Below are 17,481 nucleotides of genomic sequence, written 5' to 3'. Positions count from 1 at the left end.
GGCCTATTGGACATAACTTGAAATTTAATAATATTTGAATGAATATTTCCAAATGTGAGGTCTGCAGAGTGATTTTCTTGTAATTTTGTGGTTACCGATCATTTTGATCTCCCTACCCTCGTTGGTTTTGGTCTGTCGTACGCGTTCCGACTTTTTTTTAAACTTATGTCAGCATTTATCGTTTTTCCATCAACAACGAATATCGCTTGTTATTTTGTTTGGGTTGAAAAAGTGGAAACGGGGGCGGCCGCGCCTATTTCTTGCATCAGAGGATTGATATAGAGCTGGGTGTCATACCATTCCTAGACGGTACTGTATAGAATAATTACTCACCGATGTAAAATCCGGGGCAATAAGTTTATAAATAAATAATGCCATCGTGTCTCCTGTGAGGGCATAACTCAGGGATTAGGCGAGTCATTTGTCTGCCGTGGGCGCCCGCCTTCTCCCAAACCCCTGTTTGCTTCTCACGAAAATTTCAATTTTTTTGTGTGTGTTTTCATTGACCACTTTTCCATTTCAGTAACAAACGCTAATATTCGCTTGTCTTTTTCAGCATGTAGTGCAGAACCTGCCGCCCGAGGAAAGGTATGTATTTTGTTTATCTATTGCCAACAAATAATTTATTTTCTATTTGGCTCCATTTATTACCGCTTTCTGACTGATGAGAATTATATTGTTGATATTTTTCTTTAATGTACATATCCATTCTAGACGTTTCAATATTATGGTTACTATTTATTATCTCACAAAGAGGCCCACGTATTTCGTGTAGACTCTAAAAATGAGAATAGGGATCGTTCCATTTCTGAATAAACTCGATGGACTGTTGGAAAGTAAATAATGGGTACTAGGGGTTAAACTTTTATTATCCAAAGTCAAAAATGTAACCCGCTAAATTGTGAATTCATTTTTTATATTTGAATATAAAATTGATTATATGTAATGTGACGATGGATCTGTACCAACCTCAGTTGTCCGAATGCGCTGTCATTGTTGTATTCATAGTTTATGTTTTGGTGGCGTTTTTTAGTTCTTACACTTTAGAATTTCGTCTGATTTGTGCTATTTCACAGTAATCAAGGAATTTCACATTCACACCAATACATATTCGGAATTTTTTATATAGGCATGCGCCCGGAATGGGTAATAACTAATAACACATACTTCCATCTTGAAAATAACACTTAGTTCACCCAAAAAGGAGTTATTAATTTTTGAAATGTGATCCTGTAGGCAAGACAGCACGTGGATAATTCATGCTTATATATTCTGTATGGTTTTGAGTATACCAGCAGCGTTTTCGGTGTCCTCTTTCGAATTCTGTGCTCTACGCTGCTTCCTGCAAAGGAACGATTTTGGGATTTTGGTACACATTTTTAGCCGAATTATTCAGCTTAAAAATTACTTATTCGCTCACCCTAAATACGGGGTCCGCGGCGAACTTCGAGAAAAATTAATTACAAAAAATAAACATAGAATGAATAAATGCAATCAAAAACTAATAATAATAAGTACTGAAAACGAAAAAGTTTAATATTTTGCAGCAGCAGTGTCTCCACAGGTATGCTTTAGCTAGGAAATACATGCCAGCCACTTGTAAGAGTTTTCGATAAGACTGTTCAAATTATTAAATATTTAAGTAAAGATTTTTCACAATACTACGTGTCGATATGGGAAGCCTTCTACTTCTCAACAGGTCCAGGTACAATACTGCAAATAAAATACTGTATAGGTGGTCGAACCGTTTTCAGTTTCAAAGCCAACCAGTCTCTCTTCAATTAAATACGAATTTTGATAGACATTACTTCAGAGTCCACTTTGAAATTTACTTCCGAGTCCGATACTTAGTCCCATTTTTGAGTACGACTGGAAAACAAAAAAATTCAACCGCTCGTTGAGAAAGCAAAACTTGTTCTTCTTCCATTGGCCCTTGCGAATCCGGATTTTCTGTATATACAGCCACCATAATTAATTATCGAAGCTGTTTAGATGCTGAATCGGACATCCGTCTCCATCTATCAAAAATTAATTCCAACATATCCAAATTGTGCAGGCTAAAACAACCTCACACTTCTCATTAATTCATTAATCATTGATGTTCAAATTATTAGTGATTTCCCCCTTCTTCGCCTTTATGTCAGGCATCTAACGTTCCTTCCACAAATGTCGATTTGGGAGTCTGGAAAAAACATTCATTCATACATCCTATGGACTCATGAATCCACGTTCACCTCTAATGGCATAGTAAAACATCAATTACTCAATTTTTCATGGGGGTTTTACCATCACTATTAGATGATGTTCCTCAGCAACAACGACAAATAATGATTCTCCAGCTGGATGCCCGCACACAATTCTATGCAGGTGAGACGTTATTTGAATTTGATAGGTGGATAGGAGGACCTTATAGCCCGATCTGTTGTCTCCTCGGTCACTTGGATTTTCATTCAAGTTTCATTTCAAACACTATTTTCTAATCGTATTTGACATTTTGAAGTTGAACTGGGCCTGAGGTACGCTGTATAATTGTTCTCCAAAAACAATTGAAACTAGTCTAAAAATATTAAACACGTTGTTTTTGTTTTGCTAGCGTCATTAGTTCAAGAGAAATTCAGCCGGGTTGTCTAAAAAGGCACCCTGTAGAAGTACCTAATTTTAAATACTTGATTGAGAGGGGTCCGCCCTGGATTTTGTTCTGTGAAAAGCTGGCTAAATAGTTTGGGAAGACCTGAACCAGGTGAATCGCCATAGTAAGATATATCGCGTAATCATTTTATGGAAGGTTGTGGTTATTCCAAGTGAAGAAAGTGGCACGATTTGTTCACAAACACTCTAATCTTTCCAGACCGTTGGTTTCTCCAGCCTTCATAAGACGAGAGATAAAAAAGACCAATTTTTAATTCCAAGATGTTATTATTAAGTGGCGCTTCACGCTCTTTTTCACCTACGTGACTTAGAGTAGTAAACGAGGTGCTATCCATGATTAGAAGGCAGGAGTGACAGTAAGTAAGGGTTGAAGATCTGAGCATCCCTTGTCTATTTGGAAGAGTCTTGATTAGATTGTCTCACCGGGTGCGTGGTCCGTTTCTAAACCGGCCGGGAGAAATGGTGATCCTATTTGTTATTCTCCGCGAGGGGCCGCATTTTTATTTACAGCCTCTCCCCTGTCGAAGATCTTCTAATATACGAATACAGTTTTCTGATTTTCGGGTTCCCCCGTCGTAAATTGTCTACTGCCTAGTCGCCTTTTCGGGAGATTCGCCTCTTTTATGTCCGGGTCGGACAAAAGCGTCCCGGCATGAACACGAGAAACTCCTTTCGTTGCACGGTGAGAGGCGGAGGAACCTACCCGGGTCGCATCATCCTGGTTTTCTGATTTATCTTTTGACAACGTGAACAAATCATGTTTTATGCCTTTGAAAACATCTTTGGGAAATAAGGGCTGTTGGATGGACTCGACCGATTTCAACATTCGTTGATTTCTTTTTTGGATTACGTGAAAAAATAAAACACTAAAGGATTTCGACATTATCTCGTAAAAATTGAGTGGCTAGACTATTTCCAAATTAAGAACCAACTGGTCTGATTTATTTGAATTACATTACATCGTGTGGACATTATAAAAGGTTGCATAAAACCCTTGTACATGAAAACACTATTACATTCTAAGTGAAATAACAATCCTGCTTAGCCCTTTTTGTTTATATACTTCTTATCTTTGTTTTAATAATTACGTTTCACTAATTATACATGTTGAAGTTCCGCCAATGACAATAAACCATTAACATTCCAAACTTGGAAGATCGTATGCATTAGCTTCGCCAGAATATAAAGTTAGGCTGGAAAAAAGTTTTTTCCATTTCATTTCTCGTACTTTTGTGGTTTCCGATCATCCTGATTTGCTTTTTCGCGATTTTTTGGCCTTTCATATGGATATTTAATGATAATCCGTAATTATTTTTTAAGCTAATATTGTACTAGTTGGAGAAAACAAGAGCTAAGTTGCTCTAATTAAAAATAAAACATGTTTGGAAGAATTATTACAATTTCCTTTCTTATTATAAAATACACAACGAATATATGGGAGGGGGACCTAGAATTGAGAGTCAATTGAGATTAAAAATAAAATCAACTGCATATTAATCAGCAACTGAAGCTGGCATTGAAGACACGAGGTCAAGTATTGTATTTTAACGTCAAAGTTCAGACATTTCACTAGTCGTAATTTAATGAAATTAGTATACCTATCGGCCAAAATTGGCGCTTTTCATGTACTTTCGTATGCCACCGGCGGACTTTATGTAACCTGTACGCATAGATCATGTCAGTTCTTTTCTTCATCCTCACTTTCTGTTGAGAATTTCATTTAAACAAAAAAAAATTATAAAACAACATTAAATCGAGAACAACTACTCTCCAGAACGGCTAATTGTCATTTTCTAGTTAAAGAAAGAAAAATATCTACGAATAAACTAATACACTTCTTCATTTGACCAAGTGGTCTTTTTTTGAAAAAAAAAAAAAAAAATGTGTGGTGATTAGTGACCGTTAGTTGATATCAGAAATCGTGAGATGCGCTGTGGTGTGATGTAGGTTTCAGAAAAACATTTTCTTTATCGTGCCAACGTTTCGATCTTTATTGAGAACATCTTTAGGGCCTGGAATTTACAAACATTGTTTAAATTTAAGAAATACATGTAGGATCTGGAAAAAAGTGAATTTATACAATGCAAAAAAAAAATTTATATTCAATCAAAGTATTTGATAACACTTTGAGTGAGTAGAAATACTTTGATTGAATATAAAAAATATATTTTTTTGCATTGTATAAATTCACTTTTTTCCACATCTACATGTTTTTGTTAAATTTAAACAATGTTTGTAAATCCCAGGCCCTGAAGATGATCTCAATAAAGATCGAAACGTTGGTACGATAAAGAAAATGTTTTTCTGAAATCTACATCACACCAGACTGCATCTCACAATTTCTGAATAAAAATATAAAAAAATAATACGAATTAGTTGTTTTGTTGATTGTTTATTATAGGTTTATATAAACAGCGGGATTTTTTTTAAAGAAATAAATCTACTTAAGGGATGTTATGTTCTTCGACATAATGAAAATGTTAAATATTTGGTTCTTAAAGGAAAAAGGACCCTGGAATTTATTGCGATTTCCCAATGCCAAGGACATAAATATAAATCGCCATGGCTTTCCTTCTGCCCTCCACAGAATTTGTCCCTTTTTGCCCTTTTGGCATTTAAAGCCCTAAACCGTTTCAGCAGCCGTTTATCGTTGAAAATCCAATTACAGCCTTTACAGGACAATTGTCGAAATTGATCGGATCCAGAGTATTTCATTGATACATCCTAGACTGTCTATCCGTCAAGATTGATATAGTTTTTGACCTGATTTCTTCCCAACCGAGAAGTTATACTTCAACTAATGTGGCCTTGTCGAGCAAATGGATAAACTTTGATGGGACGATAAATACATTTAAAAAAAAGAACTCGTGGATATAAGATAAGATAGATTAAACCGAGAGAATTTTATAGCTAGTATATATTTTACAAATAGGGTTTCTAGTTCAATAAATACCTCATACATTTACCCTGACTCCTTCTCCTTACTTAACGATACAAAACACGTTTTATAGTTTTTCCCTTCGTGTCCGTTTCAGAAATTAAAACCAGGGTAAAAAAAACCGTCTGGAGGATGTCGGCGAAGGTGAAAAAGATCAGCTCCCTCGGAATCTAATTACTCCCACTATCTGGCCGGCATCAGGACTAAATAAAGTAATTTCACGAAGGGAGTAATGTGTCGGCCATTACCTGATAATGAGGGGAGGCTAACACCCTCGTATTAAAAATAATCATTAAAGGGATCGGCGTTTTACCCCCAATTTGCTCAGGAAGGGTTGCGTCATTAGTGGGTAATCACTGTTATTTCGGAGACTATCTGTTATATTAATTAAGGGAGATTTTTAAGGTGGGGACTGATAGGGGTGGAAAATTTATTGCTTCCGGGCCATCTGAAAGATTTTGACAATGCCAAAATGTCTTTTTGGTCAGTGTGCAATCTTGTTCAAAAACATGGAATTCTATTACAGCTAAAATAGCATTACTATTTGAAGAAAAAAAGGTTTTTTATCCTATTCTATATCCTCACTGTTAGCGTTTTGCCATTTTAAGAAGTGGGTTTACATACTCAGAATTAATTAACTGGGAATAAAAAAAAATAAAAAAAAGTCTTATTACATGATGGAGAAAGACTGAATCGCCCATGACTTTGCCCTGTTAAATTTTATCTATTTAACTAGTTTTTGCCAATAATATAGAGATTTAATTGTCCCCTATCATTCTGCTGTAACTAATCCCATCATCATCACTGTGTCCGTTATGTCAATACTTATAAATGATGCATCTGCCCACATCTGCAGTTGTATTTAATGTATCACGAAAATGTTATTTCTAGGAGAGGTCGATGGTCAACCCGGGTCCGCAGATCAACGACAAATGTAAAAATTAGGCCACTATGTTAGCTTTCACCATTTATCCCACATTATTTTAATAACTGGCCAAACAGTCGTATAGGCGGTAATTATTGGTGAGTATTAATTGATATAAAATTCTGATTCCCCATCGTCGCAAACCTACAGAAAAAAATGACAGTGTATTGAATTGTGATTTCAGTCAAAATATAAGATGATATAATGCTGTGGTCAATTTCATTAATTTATGGTTGTCTGGTTATATGTTTAGTTGATTCCGATCATCTTGGTCTGGCTATATTCCATGTTTTCGTCTGACAAACTCACTGAAGACTGATATAGACATCTTCAGTGGCAGCAGTGGCAGACGAAAACGTCGAAGATGCACAGATAAAACGATCTAAAACGACCAAGGTACATAACGTATTTAAATTAAGTTGGCTATGTCGTCCCGTCTCGTATTTGCCATGCTAGAGGTTTTTGCTTTGAAGAGCCAGGCATAGCCTTTCGATCCTGCAATTATAAATACTTTGGAAAAACATTGTTTAGTGGATCTGACCCTTCGTCCGCGACATCCAAAGATAGTTGGATGTTAAAATAAAAAAATAATAACTTGTATTATTACATTGCAATGGTTGTTCAAAAAGTAGGAGTAATATTATTCCAGGGGGCGTCGGTGGCCGCAACGGTTTAGGCTTTGAAACGGCACTCATCACTAAGGTAAAGGTCCCGGGCTCGAATCCAGCGTCCCCGCATTCGAACATAGGCTTTTTTAAAAAAAAACACCGGCACCCTGAGGGTTTATATGACCTCTGCTGTTTTGAACCCTCGTTTAATATGTATGTATATGTATATCTATATATATACTTGCGTATTCGTCAATGTTCATATGCTGGTACATGTATACAGCACAACATTCGTACAAACATACACATACAAACTAAGAATAAATGTAGCAGTTGAAAAGGACATGTGCTAAAACACAAACAAATTATTTATGCATGTCATCTTCAGTCTGACAAATTGGAAGCTAAATTAAAAATAGAGCAGTGCTTTGTGAAAATTTAATATATCACTCTTATAGGCATTGGTAAGAAAGAAAAAAACTCAAAACATTTCGATGTGTCATGAAAGATTTTAATGATTGTTACAGTTTTATCGTCCATAACTTGTTAAATTGCCAGTTCCCCGCTTCGTTGACTATTGTTCAATTAAACCGTTTCGCGACTGACGAGACTATCGCGGTAAGGCTAATACGTGCGGTTGTTAAAGTTTTTTCGCGATAGCGAGGCCAACAAACCCATTCCGCCGTTTTCCGAAGTCAGCAATTTTATTGGCGACACGGGATCTTATTAATTATGGAAAGAGCAGATAAGGACCCTTTGTTGGATCAACATCTACTAACTAGTTGAATGCCCTTCATGGAATGTCTATGAATTTTGGAACAAAGCGTATTCCCGAAAAATCGATTTTGACATTTTGATAATACATTTTCATCAAACAAATTTTTATGATATGAAATAAATATGTTTAATGTCCTACTATAGAAAGATCAAATAGGTGGTCAAAGCAGGATATAATAAATTTCATTGACCTAGTAACAGAAAACCACTTTTAAACAAATAATCCAGCGACTATTCCTTTGCTTCTTAACTTTGCACTTTTAACATGGCATATCCCAAAATCAATAATTCCTTCGTTATTACGAACAAGACTACAGAAACTTACTAGAAAACTTATGAATAATTTTCTGGAACACGTTAGCAAATTTAGTAGATGCAATGTCGAAAGGCATATTCGTTTCCTAAAATACAATTTGCGTGATTAAATGTATCTGCAAGTTTTATTTTTTCTACGTTTACAGTACTTGAATCATTGTATTTTTTAAAATACATTTTTCATATGTTCTTGTCTTAGGGCAATAGATATATATGATGGGAAGTTGATATTTTTAGGTAAATACTCCACCTTCAACATTCGTCACAAGTTTTTGGGTAAAATGACACTTTATTTTACTTTAATGTAGAAGCCTCGTGTCACGACGTTTCTTGAATGGCAAGTGTTTACAGGTCACTCATTTCCAGGCAGACGAAAGCTTCCAGAAGCAGTTTCCGAAAGAAGTGAACGGACGTACGCGTCGAAATGTTTGCCAACCCTCAGATCCTCGAAAATATTTGACAGCATGTCTTGTACAACGTGTCGGAGAGGATGTCGTCGCTATTGTCAATATTTGGGCTGTACCCACAAATGGGAGGAGTTAATAATCCCCAGTATCAATGATGATCCGTTCGGGGAAAGTGCCGAGGTATGCGTGATTCGGAATAAATTCCGGGGACGGGAGCGTGTTCACCTCCTCGGCCGCGAATTACGGTGGGTAGGAATTTATGTAAACGATTTGCCCGGTTATAAAACGTTCCAGAAAGAGTCGTCTTCTCATCAGGAATTCAACGGAGACCGTAAAAAACTTTATCTGCCCGGTCCGATTCCGTAATGGAGGGGTTGACACAACTATTTTAATAGCGTGCCGAAGCTAGGGGGTTTCGAAGGTGAAGAGAAGAATAATTATCCCTGGGTGTTAATTGTTGGGGTAAGAGTTGGTGAGATATTTCTGAACACCACACCTTTGCTCAACACCCTTATAAAATAATAAAATTTTGGTGAGATATTTCTGAACACCACACCTTTTCTCAACACCCTTATAAAATAATAAGATTTTGGTGAGATATTTCTGAACACCACACCTTTTCTCAACACCCTTATAAAATAATAAAATTTGGTGAGATATTTTTCAACACCACACCTTTTCTCAACACCCTTATACAATAATAAAATTTTGAAATTTTATACGTAAGTGCAGAGAAATATAATTTTTGCTCGGTAAAAATAAAACAATCAGCGTAGGATTGTATAAGTATGGACCACAGTCGTTGCCTTAACGTTAAAGATAAGCCATATAATAAACATAAAATTTTAATAAATCCGTCCTGCATTTGATATCTGAAAATACCACGTGGATCAATTAATAGATGTACGTTTGCATGTCATAACTGATTATGTGAAGAGTCCTCCACGAACTCTCATCATCAAATTGCATTTATAGTAATTCAAATTATCCTTGTCTTTCTTTTCAATAATTTATGAATGCGTATTATAACCTCAATAAATATGAATATTATTAGCTGCAGTCATACTATAATGTCTCAAAAATTCTTCCCACTCTTTCTGATCCCCCCCCCCCATTGACCGTGTAATACCGTCGTCAAATTGTCTAATATCAAAGATGTAAGGAGTGGGAGGAAATGTGGTCAGGGATGAAGTGCTAACGATTTGAACATCACCTTATTGCAATATTTTAAATATATTCAATATATTCTATTAATATGTCGATTACAAAGCTTATTTTCAGTATCCAAGGCAATATATAACATCAAACGTAATGATTCCTCTAAAAAAGATTTCATTCTGGTGAATTTATAGCAAATTTGTTGGCATTAAAAAGAAACCTCAAGAATAGAGAGATATTGAATTGATGAAATTAAATAAAGGTCGAATTAAGATTTATATTGTGACCAATGCAAAGTATAAGAGAAATAATTTGGTCGTTACTGACCATCCTCATTGGTTTGGTCTGTCGCGTTATGACACCTTCAGACAGACTGTAGGATTCTACGATGGATTTACAATGACACAAACTTTCATATAATTTTTTTTAGTGTGTTTCATGAGAAATAGGTTTGAACGATTTGATCTTCCTAAAACCTTGATTTTTTTTTTTAGATTTCCTCTTATGGTGTGCGGGGCGATAGTTATCTCCCTGTTCAGACGTGTTTCGGTATTTAGCCATCATCGTTAGTTGGGGGTTTGATATGGATTAATTCCTTTTTGTACGAAAGAAACCGATGTAAGTAGTCGTGTGGCATGTTGGCTGTCAACGGTGAAAAACCCATGATATATCGATAATTTCATTTTGATTATTGATTTTTCTCCCGTCATATTTTAAAACTTCACATCATCAGCCACCAAGGCACAAAATTTACATATTTTCATGTTGTTCGAGATGAACCACTTGTCGGGGATCCGATTTATAATTATTACTATACAGATGCAACAATATAATCTCAATTTAATTTTTTCTTACTTATTTTAAATATCAAATAAGAAGGCTAACATAATAATTATTTTATGTCAACAATTATAACAATATACCAACAGATAAGTTGATTGTTTTATCGTTCAGAAGTGAACCGTTTATGAACTTGGTGCACAGGTGAGAGAGTAGAATTATCTGTTTAGAAAAAAATGTAACCCGTTAGGTGGATTACCCTTCAATAAAATATCTTCGCGGTGATTGATCGATTTGTTTACAGGGAGAACATAATTATAAAACATTCTAGGCCAGCCAACCAACGTATTTTACGAGTAGGAGGCGTTTATGTTTAAATCCTTATCAATCTGATCTTTACAGCATTGGTATAACATGTCTTGAATAGAGCGACCTGTTCATTCCGATCAAATTAGTAGACTAGCATCTCTCTTTTCATAATATGAAATTTTTCCAGGCCTCCAGTTTGGAGAATTGGCGAAGAACTGCTTAACCGATAAAATGCTGTAAATTGTACTACATCTAAATTTAAAAACGTCTCACCATGGGGGCTAGCCAAGTACTTCTTTTCTCTCGTAGTTTTGGGATTTGTTTAACGGAATCCATGATAGGTGAGTATGTATGCACGCTGACAACTTATGTGGTTTGTCCCGGGAGAAAGGTCCGCCCCGACAAACTGAATCTCGTAAACCACTTAACAGATGAGGATGGCATACGGTGAAGCCGAGCAAGCTCCCATTTGGCAATGGCGATTTGGCCGGTCTCCCTCTGGGTAGAGGAATTCAATTATCTGGCCCGGCATGCATAATTTGGCAAAACTGATGCTGCTCTTCAGGGAGAAATTATCGCCCACACTTGTACAGATATTTTGAATGTAATTTTATAGTCGGCATTATGTCGGAAGCTACATAAAAACATCTTAAAAACAAAGGCTATGTAATGTGTAAATTAATCCTTTCAGCGAATTAATAATATGAACAGTACTAAGAACATTTCCAAAAAAAAATCAAACGTTCTTGGGTTAGTCTGCCGTTGGGATTATCAATTTTATTAAGAGGGTCGAGATGAAGCAGCACCAGGAATTTTTTTTTAACCAACTTTATAAAATAGAAAATTACCAATATTTATTTTACTACAAAGAAAGTTGAATTATATTTGGAAGCATCCAGGCACAAAACAAGGAAGCACAAATGTTGAGGTTCAACCAACTGTTAACCACAACTTTCACCCTGTACAAAATTTTACAAACGCATTAAGAGCAAAACAAATTGTATTTCCCTTCGGTCATGGTTTTTATTCGTCGTCTAAAATTTTGTCCCAATTTTTACGGCCTTATCGAGAAGTGACTTTCACCAAGATGTGAAAAAGGGAATGAGAGATAGTGGAGTTAATAACTGAATTCCTGTTTGTAAAAATCTGTGAAAAAAGGGAATTAAAGAATATTTTGTCCATAATGTAAACAATGGTAACGTCCTTTTTTATCAAACAATTTAGCAAGACTCGTATAATAATGCACACAATCCATTCAAAATTGAATATGGTATGCTTGATTTAACTTGATGCAAAAATTATTTACATTACTTAATAAATCTTATTATCTTTTCATTATCTACCAATCTTAAGAATTCTTATTAACTGAATTCTTCATTTTTTACATTTTTGCAAAAACGGCGAGTATTTCACCTTTCAAGCAGCGCAAACACAGTTTGTGATGATTGAATTCTTGTCATCTACTTGCGCAGACTCGGTTATCATACGGGTCAACAAGTAATTACGTAAACTCGCCGCCTAGTTTTATTTGGATAGCTTGATTTGTTGCAAACTCCGGCAGAACAGCTCCAATCTAACATACAACGAAGAAAACACGAAACGAAACTTACCTCCGCGGACAGCGAGCTCATGCGATAAGATTGCTATCTTGTTCAACGATAAGAAGCAGTATTTCATTCGTATGTCGGAGGCAGATAGTCGTTTAGTTAATTAATGAAATGACGAGGCAGATAGTTAAAATAGAATGATTTGTCTATATGATTAAACATTTGCTAACATGCCTAGATCCTTAATAGAACGCTAGTCCTTTAATTATACTTCGCGCGTTTAGTCGGTTGGTCAAACAGCACAGCATAGCTGTAATCCCTTCTTGTGTACCCGCGGTTTACTATTATTGCTTCCACGCCAGTATCCCAGCAGTAGAGTTAGATGATGTTAGCTAGAGTTAGATGCGTATTGTTCCGAAAAGCGGTCAAAAAATCGTGGACTGAAGATATCGTAAACGATAAAATTAGAGATCTTCGGAATGCCAAGACAACCCACATCAAAATCCCAGTTTCAGTACTTGCTGTTGCCATACGATCTGATAGAGGTAGGTTAACTGAAATGAATGTGGAAATTGAAAGAAAAAAAATGAATGTGATTATTAAGTCGAAACTTAAATCTGACGCGTATACTTATATGGTGTCGTACGAAACTTTCTTTCATAAATTGGCCGAAATTATACAGTGCCATTGGCTATGGAGGCAGAGAGAACATGCATTTTGCGCTGAAACAAAAATTTAACGACCCACGTCCTGCAATTAATATTTACATTGGTATTGTGAGATTTGTAACACTGAGGAGCCTGTTTCAAAGAAAGGAGTTATAGTGATTAAAATTAAAATGCCGTGGCAGTCTTAACTGCAGGAAAAAATATTGCCTCGACTGTATGAAATAGATAAATGCATTTTTTCTTCTTATTTCATTTTTGACTAACTGCCTAATGCCATATTGAAACTTAATGAAGTGCCTTGACTCTATATCAAATGTCCAGGCATTAAAGTAACCATTAGTAATTTGAAATTTGAATAAGTGACTAGGAATTTGAGCAAATTTAGGATTTGACTAAATGACTGCGACATGTATATCAATTCAGTAGTTGAAAAGAATATTCTACCTGATCTAACTTGATGAAGCCATCCGAAATATGTTCTGGAGAGATATCGACCGAATTTCGATTAAATAGACAGATAATAGCCTGTAAAAGAAAAAGAAACCAACGTGTTTTTAGGTTAAACCAGGGTACAGAAATGTCGAAACCTAATGTTTTCAAGGGGCCAAAAATAGAAAGTCGGTAGCAGTTCATATGTAAATCCCCAAGTGGATAATAGTTCTCCAAGTTTGTATTTAATTAAGCCGTATGGTGTGTGTCTGTCTGTCCCAGGTCTTGTAGATTATATCTCGTCTCCGCGGCATCAATAACAACGCTGATAATAAGGAGGGGGCGAGTTGACAGTCGACATCAATTACTGCCGGCTCATTTTCACGTTTGACTGTTCACTTCCTCCCTCGGTCATCAGTAAGTACGGGACTTAAATCCTCGTTTCGGAACGGTCGTTTATCCCGAGGGGTGACGGTCGGGGGCGATCTGAGAAGTACCGTAACACTTCGTGGGAGTCGGATCAACAATTCCGATAACGCCTTTATGATAAAGACCTGAATTAAGCAGGCGAACATTTGGGGGAAAAAAGTCCTCTTACCACCTTACCGAAATTGGTTGTCAATGCTCTACTAAATAGTATCTCATATATTCATAAAAAAATAAAAAAATATGATAAAAAGAACTCGTAAGCGTGTAGGTGTTGCAATTTTATCATTTTAACATTATTGCCAAACAACTCATTTAGCGTAACATTTGTACAATGTGTCGGAGCAACTGGACGAATACAATAAGACCTTTTACACACAAAACTTGTATTGCAAAAGTAATAAAAAAACGTTTGAATAATATTTTTATGAATTATATACGTTCCACTAATCGTTCAGCCTGCTTTACCTAATATACTATATTTACTTCTAAAAGTATTTTTCAATTTTTTTCCGCCGGGTTTGTCACTATTTTGAAGACGTTAGGGTAAGCAGAGGGCTTGGCCTCGACCAAAGTATGCATTCTGACGGACAGCCTAAGAACTCTCCATCAGCTAAAAAATTCTACTATCACTTCAAAATGGGATAATAATCGATACAGTAAAATAAATATATGACCTTAATAAGCAAAATAAAGAAATAGTAGTTTGCCAGGGCGGTGCGCGTCTAATGGGTTAGGAAAGGTTAGGTTAGGGTAGGGCTGAATTCGGGTTAAGTTAGTTAGGGCTAGAGACGCGTTAGGGGAGTTAAGGTTAGAATTGGGAAAGGATTAGGTCCAGTTAGGGTTAGTGTAACATCCATGATCCAAGGTTTTTTATTGAAGAGGAAAAAATATGTGGGTACCAATCGATTACCCATTACGATAGACATCTCACGCAGGTCCAGGTTTAGGTCACTAGGTACAATAAAAAGGTAGAGGTTTTTTATTTGTACGTAGCTATAAACTTATTGTAGTAACTGTAACACAGAATTAATCGACATTCGATCAACTTCATCCATTCGTAGGCCAATCGACACCCCTAATTTTAGATATGTTACAAAGCCGCATTTAGCCAAGTAATTTTCGAATCATTTTGCCCTGGTCCATACAATGCATAAAAACAAATTAAATTTGCAATTCAAGTGTCGATATTTTGAATATTTGTAGTTTTTTGTTTTATGAAAAGGCTCAAACAACAAATACAGACCTATTTAACAATTACAGACTTATTTCCCTTGCACTATCACTATGTAAAACGAAAAATATGTTTTAAAAAAATTGGTGATTTTCTGTCTGATAACAAAATAACTGCCCCAAACCAATATGGATTTCAATTATGTAAGTTTGAAGAATATGCACTTTTTGAAGCTTCCGATTTTATATCAAGAGCTCTTGACAATAAAACTAAAGTCATAGGATTGTTCTTGGATATATCTCAAAGGAGTTTGATTCTGTAGATCATGCAGTATTGCTTGAAAAACATTTCAATATTGATATCAAAGAATCAGTTTATAATTTCATTAAATCTTATTTGTTACAAAGCTCTCAAAAAACGAAAATAAGCCATACTTTTAGCAACTTGTATTAATTGAGATGTTCCACAGCAAAGTGTTTTAGGGCCTGTACTATTTTTAATTTACATTACTTACTTAAGCTAAAACCTCCTGGTACATTACTGGGATTCGCTGAATAGACAGCTATACTTTTTTCTAGCAACAATTGTGATGATACAATAAAAAATATTAACGATGAAATAATAGTAATTAAAAAATGGTTAGATAGTAATTTATTACTTTTAAATACACTTAAACTAATATAATTAAATTTCTTCTCTCAAATCAAAACAATTTAACTGAAAACATAGAATTACATTATTCTATACATTTATTTAACTGTAATTGCAAGACTATAGCATTGTTAAACAAGCTAAATATTTGGGCATAAATTTTTATAGTAAATAAAATTTTATGTTTCATATTAATACCTTGGTAAAATGTTTAGAAGTTTATTTTATATATTTAAAATTTTAAGATATATTATTCACCTAAATTTAATGAAGTCTTTTTATTTTGCATTAGCACAATCCTTGATAACATAGGGAATATTATTTTGGAGTGGTACCTCCAAATCTTCAATTTCTCCAATAATCATTGCTCAAAATTCTTTAATAAAACTATTGCTAAATAAACATAGTAGGTACAACACAAAACAACTCTACATTGATTTTAAATTGTAAAAAGACTAAATTACACTACAAGAACAAACGCGTTGATAAAATTTATTGACCCTAAAGTAAACACTTCCATGCATTATAACAACACATAAATGTAGGATTAAGAATCATATATCAAAACAAAAATGATATCAATTCCTTTCTCTCTTATCAATTTAACTTTTTTTTAAATAATTAAAGAAGAGAAATTTTTTAAAAGTGATATGCTATTATAATAATTATTTAATGAATTATATAAAATATCAATAGTCTAATAAATATATACTGCAACCACTAAATTTTATAAATCTGTTTTTGGTATATTTTTGTAATATGTAAAACTATTTGTGAACTCACACCTACGGTTCTTAAGCACAAGTTACATTTACTGAGAGTTGATTTTACATTATTGTTGTACATTATCATTTAATTTTTTTCCTCTTAGAATCATGTATTCAGTGTACAGCAAATAGATTCATTTTTGCCTTTGTCTAGCCCTAACAATTACTTACTTGCTATACGCGAAGTAACTGAAATTTCTTCCACAGGCAGATGTGCGTTGGTGGTAGTTGGTTCTCTTCTAGGGAAGTGGCTACAAAAAAAGCATAAACAAAATAAAATCTCGGCTGGACACCTATCGCCTTCTTCTGATGAATAATGTAACAATATTACTAATGCATATCTGGCAGTGTACAAACATATATAAAGTGTTTCACACCTCGTTAGAAACGGGCGCCCCTTGCGGACATGCATATGGAGATGGGGTAATTGCGCTTATTACACGGAAAGCCTGACTATAAAACTCCACCCACGGTCAACCCGGTGCACATTGTAACCGCGCGGGCCCCACTAATTGGTAGCTCCACAACGTGTTTATTGAATAAAGTGTACACACCTTCTTTTTTTCCCTGGGCAACCCTTCTACAGGCCGAAACTATTCCGGGGCTAACGACCGTTGAGAAGATGTCTTCTTGGGCCCTCCGTGGGAAGAAAAAGCACATTTGTGATAGGTCGGTACTCTTGGTTTTTAAAAAACGGAGAACCACACGCACGAAAGCGCCAGGCGCTAAACTTCCAAATGCTCTCTTAAAAAGGTTTCGATCATGAGGAAAATAGAATGTTACTCGACTTAGTATATGAAAAAACTCATTTGCTCCCTTCAGGACTAAGAAAATTGTAAAAAGAAAATATAGTATACTGTTTAGAGTACAAGAAAAGGTTGACGCCCTGTTATTAAGATAACTTGTTTAGAAATTATCTGTTAATGCTGCGACTTTTAGAACTGTAACTCTTA

The 17,481-nt window shown here is 35.2% G+C and overlaps 1 protein-coding gene across 2 annotated transcripts in view; it reads left to right on the top strand.

Moving 5' to 3' along the window:
- Positions 1-17,481, top strand: part of LOC106661669 — a 78,780-nt gene that overhangs the window by 43,533 nt on the left and 17,766 nt on the right. For both annotated transcript variants that reach the window (XM_014385214.1, XM_014385213.1), the window contains exon 3: positions 557-588. In XM_014385214.1, the coding sequence (XP_014240700.1) occupies positions 557-588 (32 nt within the window). The remainder of the gene's footprint in view (positions 1-556; positions 589-17,481) is intronic.

The sequence above is a fragment of the Cimex lectularius genome, unplaced genomic scaffold, assembly GCF_000648675.2.
Source record: "Cimex lectularius strain Harlan isolate CLEC.00 unplaced genomic scaffold, Clec_2.1 scaffold59, whole genome shotgun sequence".
Classification (NCBI taxonomy): Eukaryota; Metazoa; Arthropoda; class Insecta; order Hemiptera; family Cimicidae; genus Cimex; species Cimex lectularius.
The sequence above is the reverse complement of the archived record's forward strand: the minus strand, read 5'-3'. Positions and strand labels throughout refer to the sequence as shown.